The sequence below is a fragment of the Heptranchias perlo genome, unplaced genomic scaffold, assembly GCF_035084215.1.
Source record: "Heptranchias perlo isolate sHepPer1 unplaced genomic scaffold, sHepPer1.hap1 HAP1_SCAFFOLD_389, whole genome shotgun sequence".
NCBI lineage: Eukaryota > Metazoa > Chordata > Chondrichthyes > Hexanchiformes > Hexanchidae > Heptranchias > Heptranchias perlo.
In genome coordinates, this window is record NW_027139401.1 from 15,472 (window position 1) to 35,912 (window position 20,441).

Below are 20,441 nucleotides of genomic sequence, written 5' to 3' on the forward strand. Positions count from 1 at the left end.
ACTCTCCAACCAGGGAAAACAGTCTCTCAGCATCTACCCTCTCAAGCCCCCTCAGAATCTTATCAGTTTCAATGAGATCACCTCTCATTCTTCTAAAGGCCTAGAGGAAACTTGACTCTGAAACTAACCCTGTACCTGCCCTGGGAATGTTTGATGGGACAGTGTAGAGGGAGCTTTACTCTGTATCTAACCCTGTACCTGACCCTGGGAGTGTTTGATGGGACAGTGTAGAGGGAGCTTTACTCTGTATCTAACCCTGTACCTGCCCTGGGAGTGTTTGATGGGACAGTGCAGAGGGAGCTTGACTCTGTATCTAACCCTGTACCTGCCCTGGGAGTGTTTGATGGGACAGTGTAGAGGGAGCTTTACTCTGTATCTAACCCTGTACCTGCCCTGGGAGTGTTTGATGGGACAGTGTAGAGGGAGCTTTACTCTGTATCTAACCCTGTACCTGCCCTGGGAGTGTTTGACGGGACAGTGAAGAGGGAGCTTTACTCTGTATCTAACCCTGTACCTGCCCTGGGAGTGTTTGATGGGACAGTGTAGAGGGAGCTTTACTCTGTATCCAACCCTGTACCTGCCCTGGGAGTGTTTGATGGGACAGTGTAGAGGGAGCTTTACTCTGTATCTAACCCTGTACCTGCCCTGGGAGTGTTTGATGGGACAGTGTAGAGGGAGCTTTACTCTGTATCTAAACTGTGCTGTACCTGCCCTGGGAGTGTTTGATGGGACAGTGTAGAGGGAGCTTTACTCTGTATCTAACCCTGTACCTGCCCTGGGAGTGTTTGATGGGACAGTGTAGAGGGAGCTTTACTCTGTATCCAACCCTGTACCTGCCCTGGGAGTGTTTGATGGGACAGTGTGGAGGGAGCTTTACTCTGTATCTAACCCTGTACCTGCCCTGGGAGTGTTTGATGGGACAGTGTAGAGGGAGCTTTACTCTGTATCTAACCCTGTACCTGCCCTGGGAGTGTTTGATGGGACAGTGTAGAGGGAGCTTTACTCTGTATCTAAACTGTGCTGTACCTGCCCTGGGAGTGTTTGATGGGACAGTGTAGAGGGAGCTTTACTCTGTATCTAACCCTGCACCTGCCCTGGGAGTGTTTGATGGGACAGTGCAGAGGGAGCTTTACTCTGTATCTAATCCTGTACCTGCCCTGGGAGTGTTTGATGGGACAGTGTAGAGGGAGCTTTACTCTGTATCCAACCCTGTACCTGCCCTGGGAGTGTTTGATGGGACAGTGTAGAGGGAGCTTTACTCTGTATCTAACCCTGTACCTGCCCTGGGAGTGTTTGATGGGACAGTGTAGAGGGAGCTTTACTCTGTATCTAACCCTGTACCTGCCCTGGGAGTGTTTGATGGGACAGTGTAGAGGGAGCTTTACTCTGTATCTAACCCTGTACCTGACCCTGGGAGTGTTTGATGGGACAGTGTAGATGGAGCTTTACTCTGTATCTAACCCTGTACCTGCCCTGGGAGTGTTTGATGGGACAGTGTAGAGGGAGCTTTACTCTGTATCTAACCCTGTACCTGACCCTGGGAGTGTTTGACGGGACAGTGTGGAGGGAGCTTTACTCTGTATCTAACCCTGTACCTGCCCTGGGAGTGTTTGATGGGATTCACTCACTCTTTGACATTTTCACTCAGTGACTTCCTCAGCCCGCAATTTCCCTCACTGCCTTCTTCCCTCACTGCCTCCTTCCCTCGCTCCCTCCCCACTCCCACCCTCTCTCACTTGCCCCTTTCTTGCTCTCCCTCCCTCTGCACTCCCTCCATAACTCTCTAACTCCCTTTCTCTGTCCAAATCACCTATTTATTTGCTCCCTCCCTCCCTCATTCTCTCACTCACCCATTCACTGTCTCATTCACTCTCTCACTCATTCCCTTCTTCCCTTATAACCCTAACTGAACCCCCCTCCCCATTCCCTTTTCTCTTCCTGAATCTCAGGATCGAGGGGCCGATTGGCCTACTCCTGTTCCTATTTCTTATGATCTGCGGGAGAACAAACCAGTCTCTATCTGCTCAGTTTGTTTTCTCTCTCCTCTGTCAGAGGCTATTAACACCTTCTAATCTGATTCCTTTTTTGGCACAAATTCAAATTGAAACACAAATTTGGCCACAACTGGAGTCTTGTGTCCAGTTCTGGGCACCGCACTTTAGGAAAGATGTGAAGGTCTTAGAGGGAGTGCAGAACAGATTTACGAGAATGGTTCCAGGGATGAGGGACCTCAGTTACGGGGAAAGACTGGAGAAGCTGGGGTTGCTCTCCTTGGAACAGAGAAGGTTAAGAGGAGATTTGATTTTTTTTTATTCGTTCATGGGATGTGGGCGTCGCTGGCGAGACCGGCATTTATTGCCCATCCCTGATTGCCCCTTGAGAAGGGGGTGATGAGCCGCCTTCTTGAACCGCTGCAGTCCGTGTGGTGACGGTTCTCCCACAGTGCTGTTCAGGAGTTCCAGGATTTTGACCCAGCGACGATGAAGGAACGGCGATATATTTCCAAGTCGGGATGGTGTGTGACTTGGAGGGGAACGTGCAGGTGGTGTTGTTCCCATGTACCTGCTGCCCTTGTCCTTCTAGGTGGTAGAGGTCGCGGGTTTGGGAGGTGCTGTCGAAGAAGCCTTGGCGAGTTGCTGCAGTGCATCCTGTGCATGGTGCACACTGCAGCCACGGTGCGCCAGTGGTGAAGGGAGTGAATGTTTAGGGTGGTGGATGGGGTGCCAATCAAGCGGGCTGCTTTGTCCTGGATGGTGTCGAGCTTCTTGAGTGTTGTTGGAGCTGCACTCATCGAAGCAAGTGGAGAGTATTCCATCACACTCCTGACTTGTGCCTTGTAGATGGTGGAAAGGCTTTGGGGAGTCAGGAGGTGAGTCACTCGCTGCAGAATACCCAGCATCTGACCTGCTCTTGTAGCCACAGTATTTATATGGTTGGTCCAGTTAAGTTTCTGGTCAATGGTGACCCCCAGGATGTTGATGGTGGGGGATTCGGTGATGGTAATGCCGTTGAATATCAAGGGGAGGTGGTTAGACTCTCTCTTGTTGGCGATGGTCATTGCCTGGCACTTGTCTGGCGAGAATGTTACTTGCCACTTATGAGCCCAAGCCTGGATGTTGTCCAGGTCTTGCTGCATGCGGGCTCGGACTGCTTCATTATCTGAGGGGTTGCGAATGGAACTGAACACTGTGCAATCATCAGCGAACATCCCCATTTCTGACCTTATGATGGAGGGAAGGTCATTGATGAAGCAGCTGAAGATGGTTGGGCTTAGGACACTGCCCTGAGGAACTCCTGCAGCAATGCCCTGGGGCTGAGATGATTGGCCTCCAACAACCACTACCATCTTCCTTTGTGCTAGGTATGACTCCAGCCACCGGAGAGTTTTCCCCCTGATTCCCATTGACTTCAATTTTACTCGGGCTCCTTGGTGCCACACTCGGTCAAATGCTGCCTTGATATCAAGGGCAGTCACTCTCACCTCACCTCTGGAATTCAGCTCTTTTGTCCATGTTTGGACCAAGGCTGTAATGAGGTCCAGAGCTGAATGGTCCTGGCGGAACCCAAACTGAGCATCGGGGAGCAGGTTATTGGTGAGTAAGTGCCACTTGATAGCACTGTCGACGACACCTTCCATCACTTTGCTGATGATTGAGAGTGGACTGATGGGGCGGTAATTGGCCGGATTGGATTTGTCCTGCTTTTTGTGGACAGGACATACCTGGGCAATTTTCCACATTGTCGGGTAGATGCCAGTGTTGTAGCTGTACTGGAACAGTTTGGCTGGAGGCGCGGCTAGTTCTGGAGCACAAGACTTCAGCACTACAGCCGGGATGTTGTCGGGGCCCATCGCCTTTGCTGTATCCAGTGCACTCAGCCGTTTCTTGATATCACCTGTGATTTCAGGATAGAAGTGTCCAAAATCATGATGGCTTTGGATAAAGCAAACAAAGAGAAAGTGTTCCCATTGGCGGAAGGGTCGGGAAGCAGAGGACGCAGAGTTAAGGGGACTGGCAAAAGAACCAAAGGCGACAGGGGAAAATCTTTTTTACGCAGCGAGTGGTTAGGATCTGGAATACGTTGCCTGAAAGGGAGGTGGAGGCAGATTCAATCGTGGCTTTCGAAAGGGAGTTGGATAAATACCTGAAGGGAAAAAATTGGCAGAGCTACGGGGAAAGGGCGGGGGTCGGGGGGGGAGTGGGACCAGTTGCGTGGAGCCGGCACGGTGCTCGATGGGCCAAATGGCCTCCTTCTATGTTGGAACCACTCTACGATTCTCTGAAAGCCTTTCAGACAGTTTTATTGAGAGGGAGCAGAAAGACACGGAACGATAATGAGGAACGTCAGATCCTGAAATGAAGATTCAATCGTCTGATTTTCCCGCGACCCTTGAACTCGGACAACGGTCAGTCATAAACAAAAGGATAATGTTTCATGGTTTAAACAATTCGCACAAGCAAATCAAGCAACACATACAACACTCTCTACCCGTAATGCACTTATCTCTTCCCGAGGATCTCTGGTTATTTCAGCACCGTTTCTCCAAGTACATTGTCTTGTGAACCAAAGGCCCTCTTCGAACCGTCCTGAAGATGCTTCAGAACTCTTCTGGGCAAAGTTCCTTTCAAACTTGTCTTCTGTCGTTGAGGTGCTCGGAGCTCAACGGGGGTCACTCGCGCCTCTGAGTTCGAAGGTCGTGGGTGAAAATCCCGCTCCCGAGACTTGAGCACAAAGTCGAGGGAGTGCTGCACTGTTGGAGGGTCGGTACTGAGGGAGTGCTGCACTGTCGGAGGGTCAGTACTGAGGGAGTGCCGCACTGTTGGAGGGTCAGTTCTGAGGGAGCGCCGCACTGTCGGAGGGTTGGTACTGAGGGAGCGCCGCACTGTCGGAGGGTTGGTACTGAGGGAGCGCCGCACTGTCGGAGGGTCAGTACTGAGGGAGCGCCACACTGTCGGAGGGTTGGTACTGAGGGAGTGCTGCACTGTCGGAGGGTCAGTACTGAGGGAGCGCTGCACTGTCGGAGGTGCCCTCTTTCAGATGAGACTTTAAACCGAGGGCCCCGTCTGCCCCTCTCAGGTGGATGCAAAAGATCCCACGGCCACTATTGGATGAAGAGCAGGGGGGAGTTCTCCCCGGGGTCCTGGGCCCCGATATTTATCCCTCGAACAACATCACTAAAAAAACAGATGATCTGGGTCATTTATCACGGTGCTGTTTGTGGGATCTTGCTGTGCACAAGTTGGCTGCCGTGTTTCCCACATTACAACAGTGAGCGCACTTCGAAACGTACTCGATTGGCCGAAAAGCGCGTTGGGACTTCCTGAGGTGGTGAAAAGCACTGTAGAAATGCAAGTCTCTCTCTCTCTCTCTCTCTCCCTTCTCTCTCTCTCTCTCCCCCCCTGCATTTCTCTCTCTCTCTCTCTCCCTTCTCTCTCTCTCTCTCCCCCCCCCTGCATTTCTCTCTCTCTCTATGCACTGGTACATTTGCAGTTTCCAAACAAAACGCACAAACAGAAGAACATGAGAAATAGGAGCAGGAGGAGGCCATTCGGCCCCTCGAGCCTGCTCCGCCATTCAATAAGATCATGGCGGATCTGATCCTCACCTCAAATCTCAAGAACACAAGCAGTCGGAGCAGGACCCGGCCACTCAGCCCCTTTAGACTTTGCAATGCCCGAGGTGTGAGGGTCTTAACCCCTTACACGACAAGGCTGCGTTAAATTCTCCAGCTCTGCACAATGAGCTGAATCAGTGTTCCCTGATAGCAAGCTGATGCTGGTGTGGGTTAACCGGCCGGTGGGGAATTACAGCAAAATGCAAAGATCAGATCGAGAAAATAAAACTCCCTTTTACTCTGTTATTCCACATTTCCCGTCACAGCTTCCAGAATCTTTTAATATCCGGTTAAAATCCGTCTTCATTCACCGTTCGCTTTCAATCGGGCGGGAATAAATTCCCATTTTTGTAACGGGACAGATTCCAGCTCAATCTTTGTAAAAGTAACAAACCCCAGATTGCGGATTGATCCCTGTTCACAGGAGCTGCTGCGGGATCGAAACCGGAGCCGAGACTCCTGGTGCAAGAAGTGGAACAGTGAGAGAGAGCCTTTTGACTGTTCTGTACTCGGTGTGAACACCCTTTAGGGATTGCTGCTTTACAAAGTGAGATTCCCGAATAATGAACAAACAAAGGTGAAAAGGAGAAAGAAATGACTGAAGTCTAATCCCCCGCCTTAAAACGGCTCTGACGGGGCAGATGCGGGGGAAGGGGTGGAATATGAGCGGGAATGAGAGGATCAGGGACACGTTTTTGGTTATTGGGACGAAATAAAAAAGCGACACACAGATTATAGCGGGCAGTGAATACGAGAATCTTCCAGATTTCAAGAGAAATTACAAAAGCACAAGAACATCGGAACAGGAGTTTTTTTTTAAAAATCTGTACTCAGGAGCTTTATCCCTTCGTTGAGGGTTGTATAACAAGGGGGCATAGATTCAAGGTAAAAGGCGGGAGGTTTAGAGGGGATTTGAGAAAGAACTTTTTCACCCAGAGGGTGGTTGGAGTCTGGAACTCACTGCCTGAGAGGGTTGTGGAGGCAGGAACCCTCACAACATTCAAGAAGCATTTGGATGAGCACATGAAATGCCATAGCATACAAGGCTACGGACCAAATGCTGGAATATGGGATTAGATTAGACTGGGCTTGATGGCCGGCGCGGACACGATGGGCCGAAGGGCCTCTATCCGTGCTGTATAACTCTATGACTCTATGGTATTAAGCTGAACGGACGGTGGTAAATTGAGTTTGAAGGACGACGGATATTAAGGTCGGGTATCTGTCTCAGTTTGTTCTCGGCCACTGTCGGGGGGGTGTGGGGGGAGGTGTTTCTCCCCATGACTGTCCGGCCCAGACGTCTCTCACTTCCCCGGGCGTCTGCATTCTTTGTCCGCCTCATGCCTTGCCCGGCCGAATCCTGGGTCCGTTTCACGTTCTGCCCGAGCGTTGTACCTCTGCGTAGATGGTGCGCGGGCTTTCCGGATCCTCGCTGTTAACCTGCGATGGCTCGGGACGGGAAGGGAAAAAAAAAAAGACACACTCAGGAATGTTCTCAACTTCGGCGTCCGATTGCAGCCACATCTCTGCTCCATCACCAAGACTGCCTGCTTCCACCTTTTTGTTTTATGCGTTCATGGGATGTGGGCGTCGCTGGCGAGGCCGGCATTTATTGCCCATCCCTGATTGCCCCTCGAGAAGGTGGTGGTGAGCCGCCTTCTTGAACCGCTGCAGTCCGTGTGGTGAAGGTTCTCCCACAGTGCTGTTAGGAAGGGAGTTCCAGGATTTTGACCCAGCGACAATGAAGGAACGGCGATATATTTCCAAGTCGGGATGGTGTGTGACTTGGAGGGGAACGTGCAGGTGGTGTTGTTCCCATGTGCCTGCTGCCCTTGTCCTAGGTGGTAGAGGTCGCGGGTTTGGGAGGTGCTGTCGAAGAAGCCTTGGCGAGTTGCTGCAGTGCATCCTGTGGATGGTGCACACTGCAGACACCGTGCGCCAGTGGTGAAGGGAGTGAATGTTTAGGGTGGTGGATGGGGTGCCAATCAAGCGGGCTGCTTTGTCCTGGATGGTGTCGAGCTTCTTGAGTGTTGTTGGAGCTGCACTCATCCAGGCAAGTGGAGAGTATTCCATCACACTCCTGACTTGTGCCTTGTAGATGGTGGAAAGGCTTTGGGGAGTCAGGAGGTGAGTCACTCGCCGCAGAATACCCAGCCTCTGACATGTTCTTGTACCACAGTATTTATATGGTTGGTCCAGTTAAGTTTCTGGTCAATGGTGACCCCCAGGATGTTGATGGTGGGGGATTCAGCGATGGTAATGCCGTTGAATGTCAAGGGGAGGTGGTTAGACTCTCTCTTGTTGGAGATGGTCATTGCCTGGCACTTGTCTGGCGCGAATGTTACTTGCCACTTATGAGCCCAAGCCTGGATGTTGTCCAGGTCTTGCTGCATGCGGGCTCGGACTGCTTCATTATTTGAGGGGTTGCGAATGGAACTGAACACTGTGCAATCATCAGCGAACATCCCCATTTCTGACCTTATGATGGAGGGAAGGTCATTGATGAAGCAGCTGAAGATGGTTGGGCCTAGGACACTGCCCTGAGGAACTCCTGCAACAATGTCCTGGGGCTGAGATGATTGGCCTCCAACAACCACTACCATCTTCCTTTGTGCTCGGTATGACTCCAGCCACTGGAGAGTTTTCCCCCTGATTCCCATTGACTTCAATTTTACGAGGGCTCCTTGGTGCCACACTCGGTCAAATGCTGCCTTGATGTCAAGGGCAGTCACTCTCACCTCACCTCTGAAATTCAGCTCTTTTGTCCATGTTTGGACCAAGGCTGTAATGAGGTCTGGGGCCGAGTGGTCCTGGCGGAACCCAAACTGAGCATCGGTGAGCAGGTTATTGGTGAGTAAGTGCCGCTTGATAGCACTGTCGACAACACCTTCCATCACTTTGCTGATGATTGAGAGTCGACTGATGGAGCGGTAATTGGCCGGATTGGATTTGTCCTGCTTTTTGTGGACAGGACATACCTGGGCAATTTTCCACATTGTCGGGTGGATGCCAGTGTTGTCGCTGAACTGGAACAGCTTGGCTAGAGGCGCGGCTAGTTCTGGAGCACAAGACTTCAGCACTACAGCCAGGATGTTGTTGGGGCCCATAGCCTTTGCTGTATCCAGTGCACTCAGCCGTTTCTTGATATCACGTGGAGTGAATCGAATTGGCTGAAGACTGGCTTCTGTGATGGTGGGGATATCGGGAGGAGGCCGAGATGGATCATCCAATCGGCAAATCTGGCTGAAGATGGTTATAGAATAGAATCATAGAAGTTTACAACATGGAAACAGGCCCTTCGGCCCAACATGTCCATGTCGCCCAGTTTATACCACTGAGCTAGTCCCAATTGCCTGCACTTGGCCCATATCCCTCTATACCCATCTTACCCATGTAACTGTCCAAATGCTTTTAAAAGACAAAATTGTACCCGCCTCTACTACTGCCTCTGGCAGCTCGTTCCAGACACTCACCACCCTTTGAGTGAAAAAATTGCCCCTCTGGACCCTTTTGTATCTCTCCCCTCTCACCTTAAATCTATGCCCCCTCGTTATAGACTCCCCTACCTTTGGGAAAAGATTTTGACTATCTACCTTATCTATGCCCCTCATTATTTTATAGACTTCTATAAGATCACCCCTTAACCTCCTACTCTCCAGGGAAAAAAGTCTCAGTCCATCCAACCTCTCCCTATAAGTCAAACCATCAAGTCCCGGTAGCATCCTAGTAAATCTTTTCTGCACTCTTTCTAGTTTAATAATATCCTTTCTATAATAGGGTGACCAGAACTGTACACAGTATTCCAAGTGTGGCCTTACTAATGTCTTGTACAACTTCAACAAGACATCCCAACTCCTGCATTCAATGTTCTGACCAATGAAACCAAGCATGCCGAATGCCTTCTTCACCACCCTATCCACCTGTGACTCCACTTTCAAGGAGCTATGAATCTGTACTCCTAGATCTCTTTGTTCTATAACTCTCCCCAACGCCCTACCATTAACGGAGTAGGTCCTGGCCCGATTCGATCTCCCAAAATGCATCACCTCACATTTATCCAAATTAAACTCCATCTGCCATTCATCGGCCCACTGGCCCAATTTATCAAGATCCCGTTGCAATCCTAGATAACCTTCTTCACTGTCCACAATGCCACCAATCTTGGTGTCATCTGCAAACTTACTAACCATGCCTCCTAAATTCTCATCCAAATCATTAATATAAATAACAAATAACAGCGGACCCAGCACCGATCCCTGAGGCACACCGCTGGTCACAGGCCTCCAGTTTGAAAAACCACCCTCTACAACCACCCTCTGTCTTCTGTCGTCAATCCAATTTTGTATCCAATTGGCTACCTCACCTTGGATCCCGTGAGATTTAACTTTATGTAACAACCTACCATGCGGCACCTTGTCAAAGGCTTTGCTAAAGTCCATGTAGACCACGTCTACTGCACAGCCCTCATCTATCTTCTTGGTTACCCCTTCAAAAAACTCAATCAAATTCGTGAGACATGATTGTCCTCTCACAAAACCATGCTGACTGTTCCTAATCAGTCCCTGCCTCTCCAAATGCCTGTAGATCCTGTCTCTCAGAATACCCTCTAACAACTTACCCACTACAGATGTCAGGCTCACCGGTCTGTAGTTCCCAGGCTTTTCCCTGCCGCCCTTCTTAAACAAAGGCACAACATTTGCTACCCTCCAATCTTCAGGCACCTCACCTGTAGCGGTGGATGATTCAAATATCTCTGCTAGGGGACCCGCAATTTCCTTCCTAACCTCCCATAACGTCCTGGGATACATTTCATCAGGTCCCGGAGATTTATCTACCTTGATGCGCGTTAAGACTTCCAGCACCTCCCCCTCTGTAATATGTACACTCTTCAAGACATCACTATTTATTTCCCCAAGTTCCCTAACATCCATGCCTTTCTCAACCGTAAATACCGATGTGAAATGTTCATTCAGGATCTCACCCATCTCTTGTGGTTCTGCACATAGATGACCTTGTTGATCCTTAAGTGGCCCTACTCTCTCCCTAGTTACTCTTTTGCCCTTTATGTATTTGTAGAAGCTCTTTGGATTCTCCTTTGCCTTATCTGCCAAAGCAATCTCATGAACCCTTCTTGCCCTCCTGATTTCTCTCTTAACTCTACTCCGGCAATCTCTATACTCTTCAAGGGATCCACTTGATCCCAGCTGCCTATGCATGTCATATGCCTCCTTCTTCTTTTTGACTCGGGCCTCAATCTCCCGAGTCATCCAAGGTTCCCTACTTCTACCAGCCTTGCCCTTCACTTTAGAAGGAATGTGCTTACCCTGAACCCTGGTTAACACACTTTTGAAAGCCTCCCACTTCCAGACGTCCCTTTGCCTGCCAACAGACTCTCCCAATCAACTTCTGAAAGTTTCTGTCTAATACCATCAAAATTGGCCTTTCCCCAATTTAGAATTTTAACTTTTGGGCCAGACCTATCCTTCTCCATAGCTATCTTAAAACTAATGGAATTATGATCACTGGTCCCAAAGTGATCCCTCACCAACACTTCTGTCACCTGCCCTTCCTTATTTCCCAAGAGGAGGTCAAGTTTTGCCCCCTCTCGAGTCGGGCCATCCACATACTGAATGAGAAATTCCTCCTGAATACACTCAACAAATTTCTCTCCATCCAAGCCCCTAATGCTATGGCTGTCCCAGTCAATGTTGGGAAAGTTAAAGTCCCCTACTATTACCACCCTATTTTTCTTGCAGCTGTCTGTAATCTCCTTACATATTTGCTCCTCAATTTCCCGTTGACTATTTGGGGGTCTGTAGTACAATCCTATCAAAGTGATCTCTCCCTTCTTATTTTTCAGTTCTACCCATATAGATTCAGTGGGCGAACCCTCGGATATATCCTCTCTCAGTACTGCCGTGATGTTCTCCCTAATCAAGAACGCAACTCCCCCTCCTCTCTTACCTCCTGCTCTATCTTTCCTGTAGCATCTGCACCCTGGACTTGTGACGTTTCACTACGTTAAAAGGCACTGGATAAATGCAGATTATTGTTGCTGGACTCTATATACGGAGGACTGGAATACAAGGTGGTGGGGGGGGTAGAAGTTATTGTACAGCGATACAGAGCCCTGGTTAGACCACACCTGGAGTACTGGGTTCAGTTCTGGGCACCGCACCTTGGGAAGGAGATAGTGGCCTTGGAGGGAGTGCAGCGTAGGTTCACCAGAACGATACCTGGACTCCAAGAGTTAAATTCCGAGGAGAGAACACACAAACTAGGGTTGTATTCCCTGGAATTTAGAAGATTAAGGGGTGATTTGATCGAAGTTTTTAAGCTATTAAGGGGAACTGATAGGGGAGATAGAGAGAAACTATTTCTGCTGGTTGGGGTCGATGCCGAGAGGATGTCATCCCTCATGGGGGAATCTAAAACTAGGGGGCATAGTCCCAGAATAAAACGGAAATGAGGAGGAATTTCTTCTCCCAGGGGGTCGTGAATCTTTGGAATTCTTTACCCCAAAAAGCTGTGGAGGCCGAGTCACTGAGTACATTCAAGGCCGAGTTCGACACATTTCTGATCAGCGAGGGAGTCAAAGGATATGGGGAAAGGGCGGGAAAGTGGAGTTGTGGTAAAAATCAGATCAGCCATGATCTCATTGAATGGCGGAGCAGGCTCGAGGGGCCGAATGGCCTACTCCTGCTCCTATCTCTTACGGTCTTATGCTCTTATGTTGGGACTGGGGGACACCGTCTAAAAATTCGAGGCAGGACTTTCAAGGGTGAGGTTTGGAAACACTTCGACAGGCAAAGGGTGGGAGAAGTTTGGAACTCTCTCCCGCAAACGGCAGTCGATGCCAGCTCAGTTGTTCATTTTAAATCTCAGATTGTTCAGTTTTTGTTAACCGAAGGGTATTAAGGGACATGGGGCAGAGGTCACAGATCAGCCCTGATCTCAATGAATGGCGGAACGGGCTAGAGGGGCCGAATGGCCTCCTCCTGCTCCTGTGTTGTTTAATGCCCATGGAGTTAAGCTCTGATTGCCATCATTGTCCGATTCACTGCAACAAAACCAGCCCTCACCGTCAGCACTAACGATAAGAGGTCCAAAGCGTTTTGGCCAAAAGGGGGCTCGCACCGTTCTAAGCCCCGGAGAGGCTTGGATAACCATGGGCCGCCAACGGAGGGTTCAGACAGCATGTGGGGGAGGGGTGATGGGCGAACGGGACGAGTGCGGATACGGAGAGGGGGGGCAGCCGAGAGTTTGGATGAGCTGATGGCTACGGAGGGCACACAGGTGGTGAGGGAAGCTGTGGGATCTCCGTGTGTGTGTGCGTGTCGAGGTACATCAATACTCACGTAATTGTTGGGAACCGAGGCACGTTCGAAGCTTCGACCATCTGCAGCATTTGCCAAGCCTACGATGAGAGAGTTCAAGAGACACTGAGGGCCCGGGATAAAACCAGCTCGATTTGACACCCCCGCAAAAAGCTCCCCACCCCAGAGGGTGAAAGGTCAGCAGTCTGACACACCCATTGATTGAGATGAAGATGATCTCTTACCTTCTGAACGGGAGGAATGTCGACGGCATTTATAAATGGAGAAGGCGACACATGGAATTAAAAAAACAAGGAGGAGGGCAATGTAGTTGCTGTCAGATGAATTCGTATCAGATACGCCTGGAAGATGTGAAAAGGACAGAGACAATTTAGGACAATTTTACAGGATGATCTTCACCATCACGGAGTCAACTCACCGAGCAATCCGTGGGCAAAATCAGGTCGAGCTCCGTGCGAGGTCAAGGATCAAACAATCCCAGGGCAGGTACAGGGTTAGATTCAATCATAGGAACACAGGAACAGGAGGAGGCCATTCAGCCCCTCGTGCCTGCTCCGCCATTTGATAAGGTCATGGCCGATCTGTGATCTAACTCCATATACCTGCCTTTGGCCCATATCCCTCAATACCTTTGGTTGCCAAAAAGCCATCGATCTCAGATTTAAATTTAGCAATTGAGCTAGTATCAACTGCCGTTTGCGGAAGAGAGTTCCAAACTTCTACCCACCCTTTGTGTGTAGAAATGTTTTCTAATCTCGCTCCTGAAAGGTCTGGCTCTAATTTTTAGACTGTGCCCCCGACTCCTAAAATCCCCAACCAGCGGAAATAGTTTCTCTCTATCCACCCTATCTGTTCCCCTTAATATCTGATAAACTTCGATCAGATCACCCCTTAACCTTCGAAACTCCAGAGAATACAACCCCAATTTGTGTAATCTCTCCTCGTAACTTAACCCTTGAAGTCCGGGTATCATTCTAGTAAACCTCCGCTGCACTCCCTCCAAGGACAATATGTCCTTCCGAAGGTGCGGTGCCCAGAACTGCTCACAGGACTCCAGGTGCGGTCTAACCAGGGTTTTGTATAGCTGCAGCATAACTTCTGCCCCCTTGCACTCCAGTCCTCTCGATATAAAGGCCAGCATTCCATTAGCCTTATTGATTATTTTCTGCACCTGTTCATGACACGTCAATGATCGATGGACCTGAACCCCGAGGTCCCTTTGGACATCCACTGTTTTTAACTTTTTACCATTTAGAAAGTACCCTGTTCTATCCTTTTTTGATCCAAAGTGGATGACCTCACATTTGTGGTTGGGATCAGATCAGCCATGATCTTATTGAATGGCGGAGCAGGCTCGAGGGGCCGATTGGCCTACTCCTGCTCCAATTTCTTATGTTCTTATGTTCTTATTTGCTCCAGCATTCCAGGCCAGGTAGAGGGTTAGATACAGAGTAAAGCTCCCTCTACACTGTCCCATCAAACACTCCCAGGGACAGGTACAGGGTTAGATACAGAGTAAAGCTCCCTCTACACTGTCCCATCAAACACTCCCAGGGACAGGTACAGGGTTAGATACAGAGTAAAGCTCCCTCTACACTGTCCCATCAAACACTCCCAGGGCAGGTACAGGGTAAGATACAGAGTAAAGCTCCCTCTACACTGTCCCATCAAACACACCCAGGGCAGGTACAGGGTAAGATACAGAGTAAAGCTCCCTCTACACTGTCCCATCAAACACACCCAGGGCAGGTACAGGGGAAGATACAGAGTAAAGCTCCCTCTACACTGTCCCATCAAACACTCCCAGGGCAGGAATAGGGTTAGATAAAGACGAAAGCTCCCTCTACACTGTCCCATCAAACACTCCCAGGGGCAGGTACAGGGTTAGATACAGAGTAAAGCTCCCTCTACACTGTCCCATCAAACACTCCCAGGGCAGGTACAGGGTTAGATACAGAGTAAAGCTCCCTCCACACGGTCCCATCAAACAATCCCAGGGCAGGAACAGGGTAAGATACAGACGAACGCTCTCTCCACACCGTCCCATCAAACAATCCCAGGGCAGGCACACGAGCAGATACAGAGTAAAGCTCCCTCTGCACTGTCCCATCAAACAATCGCAGGGCAGGTACAGGGTTAGATGCAGAGTAAAGCTCCCTCTACACTGTCCCGTCAAACACTCCCAGGGCAGGTACAGGGTTAGACACAGAGTAAAGCTCCCTCGACACTGTCCCATCAAACACTCGCAGGGCAGGGACAGGGGTAGATACAGACGAAAGCTCCCTTCACACGGTCCCATCAAACACTCCCAGGGCAGGTGCAGGGTTAGATACAGAGTAAAGATCCCTCTGCACTGTCCATTCAAACACTCACAGGGCAGGTACAGGGTTAGATACACAGTAAAGCTCCCTCTACACTGTCTCATCAAACACTCCCAGGGCAGGTAGAGGGTTAGATACAGACGAAAGCTCCCTTCACACGGTCCCATCAAACACTCCCAGGGCAGGTACAGGGTGAGATACAGAGTAAAGCTCCCTCTATACTGTCCCATCAAACACACCCAGGGCAGGTACAGGGTTAGATACAGAGAAAAGCTCCCTCTATACTGTCCCATCAAACACTCCCAGGGCAGGTACAGCGTTAGATACAGAGTAAAGCTCCCTCCACACCGTCCCATCAAACAATCCCAGGGCAGGTACAGGGTTAGATACAGAGTAAAATTCTCTCGACACTGTCCCATCAAACACTCCGAGGGCATGTACAGGGTTAGATACAGACGAAAGCTCCCTCTACACTGTCCCATCAGACACTCCCAGGGCAGGTACAGGGTTAGATACAGAGTAAAGATCCCTCTGAACTGTCCCATCAAACACTCACAGGGCAGGTACAGGGTTAGATACAGAGTAAAGCTCCCTTCAAGCTGTCCCATCAAACACTCCCAGGGCAGGTACAGGGTTAGATACAGAGTAAACCTCCCTCCACACTGTTCCATCAAACACTCCCAGGGCAGGTGCAGGGTTAGATAGAGAGTAAAGCTCCCTCTGCACTGTCCCATCCAACACTCCCCGGACAGGTACAGGGTTAGATACAGAGTAATGCTCCCTCTACACTGTCCCGTCAAACAGTCCCAGGGCAGGTACAGGGTTAGACACAGAGTAAAGCTCCCTCGATACTGTCCCATCAAACACTCCCAGGGCAGGTACAGGGTTAGATACAGAGTAAAGCTCCCTCCACACTGTCCCATCAAAAAATCCCAGCCCAGCTGCAGGGTGAGTTACAGAGGAAATCTCCCTCTGCACTGTCCCATCAAACACTCGCAGGGCAGGGACAGGGTTGGATACAGAGTAAAGCTCCCTCTACAATGTCCTGTCAAACACTCCCAGACGAGGGACAGGGTTAAATACAGAGTAAAGCTCCTTCAACACTGTCCCATCAAACACTCACAGGGCAGGTACAGGGTTAGATACAGAGTAAAGCTCCCTCTGCACTGTCCATTCAAACACTCACAGGGCAGGTACAGGGTCAGATACAGACGAAAGCTCCCTCCACACGGTCCCATCAAACACTCACAGGGCAGGTAGAGGGTTAGATACAGAGAAAAGCTCCCTCTGCACTGTCCCATCAAACACTCCCAGGGTCACGTGCAGGGTTAGATACAGAGAAAAGCTCCCTCCACACCGTCCCGTCAAACAATCCCAGGGCAGGTACAGGATTAGATACAGAGTAAAGCTCCCTCTACACTGTCCCATCAAACACTCCCAGGGCCAGGTACAGGGTTAGATACAGACGAAAGCTCCCTCTACACTGTCCCATCAAAGACTCCCAGGGAAGGCAAAGGGATTGACACAGAGAAAAGCTGCCTTAACACTGTTTCATCAAACACTCCCAGGGCAGGTGCAGGGTTAGATACAGAGTAAACCTCCCTCCACACTGTCCCATCAAATACTCACAGGGCAGTTGCAGGGTCAGATACAGAGTAAAGCTCCCTCTACACTATCCCATCAAACACTCCCAGGGCAGGTACAGGGTTAGATCCAGACTAAAGCTCCCTCTACACGTTCCCATCAAACACTCACAGGGCAGGTACAGGGTTAGATACAGAGTAAAGCTCCCTCTACACTGTCCAATCAAACACTCCCAGGACAGGTACAGGGTTAGATACAGAGTAAAGCTCCCTCTGCACTGTCCCATCAAACACTCCCAGGGCAGGTGCAGCGTTAGATACAGAGTAAACCTCCCTCCACACTGTTCCATCAAACACTCCCAAGGCAGGTGCAGGGTGAGATGGAGAGTAAAGCTCCCTCTACATTGGGCACGTCAAAAACTCCCAGGACAGGTGCAGGGTTAGATCCAGAGAAAAACACCCTCAACACTGTCCCATCAAACACTCCCAGGGCAAGTACAGGGTTAGATACAGAGTAAAGCTCCCTCTACACTGTCCCATCAATAACTCCCAGGGCAGGGACAGGGTTAGATACAGAGTAAAGCTCCCTCTCCATTGTCCCATCAAACACTCCCAGGGCAGGTACAGGGTTAGATACAGAGCAAAGCTCCCTCTACACTGTCCCATCAAACACTCCCAGGGCAGGTCCAGGGTTAGATATGGAGTAAAGCTCCCTCTACACTGTCCCATCAAATACTCCCAGGGCAGGTCCAGGTTTAGATATCGAGTAAAGCTCCCTCGACACTGTCCCGTCAAACAATCCCAGGCCAGGTACCGGGTTAGATACAGAGGAAAGCTCCCTCGACACTATCCCATCAAACACTCCCAGGGCAGGTACAGGGTTAGATACAGAGTAAAGCTCCCTCTACATTGTCCCATCAAACACTCGCAGGGCAGGTACAGGGTTAGATACAGAGTAAAGCTCCCTCTGCACTGTCCCATCAAACACTCCCAGGGCAGGTACAGGGTTAGATACAGAGTAAAGCTCCCTCTGCACTGTCCCATCAAACACTCCCAGGGCAGGTACAGGGTTAGATACAGAGTAAAGCTCCCTCTGCACTGTCCCATCAAACACTCCCAGGGCAGGTACAGGGTTAGATACAGAGTAAAGCTCCCTCTACACTGTCCCATCAAACACTCCCAGGGCAGCTACAGGGTTAGATATGGAGTAAAGGTCACTCTGCACTGTCCCGTCAAACACTCACAGACGAGGTACAGGTTAGATACAGAGTAAAGCTCCCTCTACACTGTCCCATCAAACACTCCCAGCGCAGGTGCAGGGTGAGATACAGAGTAAAGCTCCCTCTGCACTGTCCCATCAAATACTCCCAGGGCAGGTCCAGGTTTAGATATCAAGTAAAGCTCCCTCGACACTGTCCCAGCAAACACTCCCAGGCCAGGTACCGGGTTAGATACATAGAATCATAGAATCATAGAAGTTACAACATGGAAACAGGCCCTTCGGCCCAACATGTCCATGTCGCCCAGTTTATACCACTAAGCTAGTCCCAATTGCCTGCACTTGGCCCATATCCCTCGATACCCATCTTACCCATGTAACTGTCCAAATGCTTTTTAAAAGACAAAATTGTACCCGCCTCTACTACTGCCTCTGGCAGCTCGTTCCAGACACTCACCACCCTTTGAGTGAAAAAATTGCCCCTCTGGACCCTTTTGTATCTCTCCCCTCTCACCTTAAATCTGTGCCCCCTCGTTATAGACTCCCCTACCTTTGGGAAAAGATTTTGACTATCGACCTTATCTATGCCCCTCATTATTTTATAGACTTCTATAAGATCTCCCCTTAACCTCCTACTCTCCAGGGAAAAAAGTCCCAGTCTGTCTAACCTCTCCCTGTAAGTCAAACCATCAAGTCCCGGTAGCATCCTCGTAAATCTTTTCTGCACTCTTTCTAGTTTAATAATATCAATACAGAGTAATACAGAGTAAAGCTCCCTCGACAGGAGGGGCCATGAAATAAAGGAAAATCCTAAGATGTTTTATAAGTATATTAAGGGTAAGAGGATGACTAGGGAAAAAATAGGGCCCATTAGGGACAAAAATGGCAATCTGTGTGTGGAGCCGGCAGATGTAGGAGGGGTTCTAAATGAATTTTTTGCATCTGTTTTCACTATGGAGAAGGACGATGTAGACATAGAAATACGGCAGGGGGACTGTGATATACTCGAACATATTAACATCGAGCGGGAGGAGGTATTGGCGGTTTTAGCAGGCCTAAAAATGGATAAATCCCCAGGCCCGGACGAAATGTATCCCAGGCTACTGTGTGAGGCAAAGGAGGAGATTGCGGGGGCTCTGACACATATATTCAGAACCTCTCTGGCCACAGGGGATGTGCCAGAGGACTGGAGAACCGCTAATGTAATACCATTATTCAAGAAGGGGAGTAGGGAAAAACCGGGGAACTACAGGCCAGTGAGCCTAACATCAGTGGTAGGAAAATTATTGGAAAAAATTCTGAAGGACAAAATTAGTCTCCACTTGGAGAAGCAAGGATTAATCAGGGATAGTCAACATGGCTTTGTCAAGGGAAGATCATGTCTGACTAATTTGATTGAATTTTTTGAGGGGGTGACTAGGCGTGTGGATGAGGGTAACGCAGTGGATGTGGTATACATGGATTTCAGTAAGGCCTTCGATAAAGTCCCGCACAGGAGACTGGTCAAGAAGGTACGAGCCCATGGAATCCAGGGTGCCTTGGCACTTTGGATACAAAACTGGCTTAGTGGCAGAAGGCAGAGGGTGATGGTCGAAGGTTGTTTTTGTGACTGGAAGCCTGTGGCCAGTGGGGTACCACAGGGATCGGTGCTGGGTCCCTTGCTGTTTGTGGTCTACATTGATGACTTGGATATGAATGTAAAAGGTATGATCAGTAAGTTCGCTGATGATACAAAAATTGGTAGGGTGGTAAATAGCGAGGAGGATAGCCTCAGTCTGCAGGACGATATAGATGGGTTGGTCAGATGGGCGGAACAGTGGCAAATGGAATTTAACCCGGAAAAGTGCGAGGTGATGCAGTTTGGAGGGACTAACAAGGCAAGGGAATACACAATGAATGGGAGGACCCTAGGCAAGACAGAGGGTCAGAGGGATCTTGGTGTGCAAGTTCACAGATCCCTGAAGGCGGCGGAACAGGTCGATAAGGTGGTAAAGAAGGCATATGGGATACTTGCCTTTATTAGCCGAGGCATAGAATATAAGAGCAAGGAGGTTATGATGGAGCTGTATAAAACACTGGTTAGGCCACAGCTGGAGTACTGTGTGCAGTTCTGGTCGCCACACTACAGGAAGGATGTGATCGCTTTGGAGAGGGTGCAGAGGAGATTCACCAGGATGTTACCAGGGCTGGAGCGCTTCAGCTATGAAGAGAGACTGGGAAGATTGGGTTTGTTTTCCTTGGAGCAGAGGAGGCTGAGGGGGGACATGATTGAGGTGTACAAAATTATGAGGGGCACAGATAGGATGGATACTAAGGAGCTTTTTCCCTTCGTTGAGGGTACTATAACAAGGGGACATAGATTCAAGG

The 20,441-nt window shown here is 49.7% G+C and overlaps 1 protein-coding gene across 4 annotated transcripts in view; it reads right to left on the bottom strand.

Annotated features, from left to right (window-relative positions):
• Positions 1-5,828: 5,828 nt before the first annotated feature.
• LOC137311982 (SLAM family member 5-like) overlaps positions 5,829-20,441 on the bottom strand; it is a 63,091-nt gene continuing 48,478 nt past the window's right edge. The window contains exons 4-6 of one of the 4 annotated variants that reach the window (XM_067978796.1): positions 13,176-13,292; positions 12,973-13,031; positions 5,829-7,063 (exon numbers count right to left, since the gene is read on the bottom strand). In XM_067978796.1, the coding sequence (XP_067834897.1) occupies positions 6,986-7,063; positions 12,973-13,031; positions 13,176-13,292 (254 nt within the window). In that variant the 3' untranslated portion in view covers positions 5,829-6,985. Of the gene's footprint in view, positions 7,064-11,398; positions 13,032-13,175; positions 13,293-20,441 lie in introns of those variants that run through there. The other 3 variants (XM_067978797.1, XM_067978795.1, XM_067978798.1) reach the window with 3 other exon arrangements.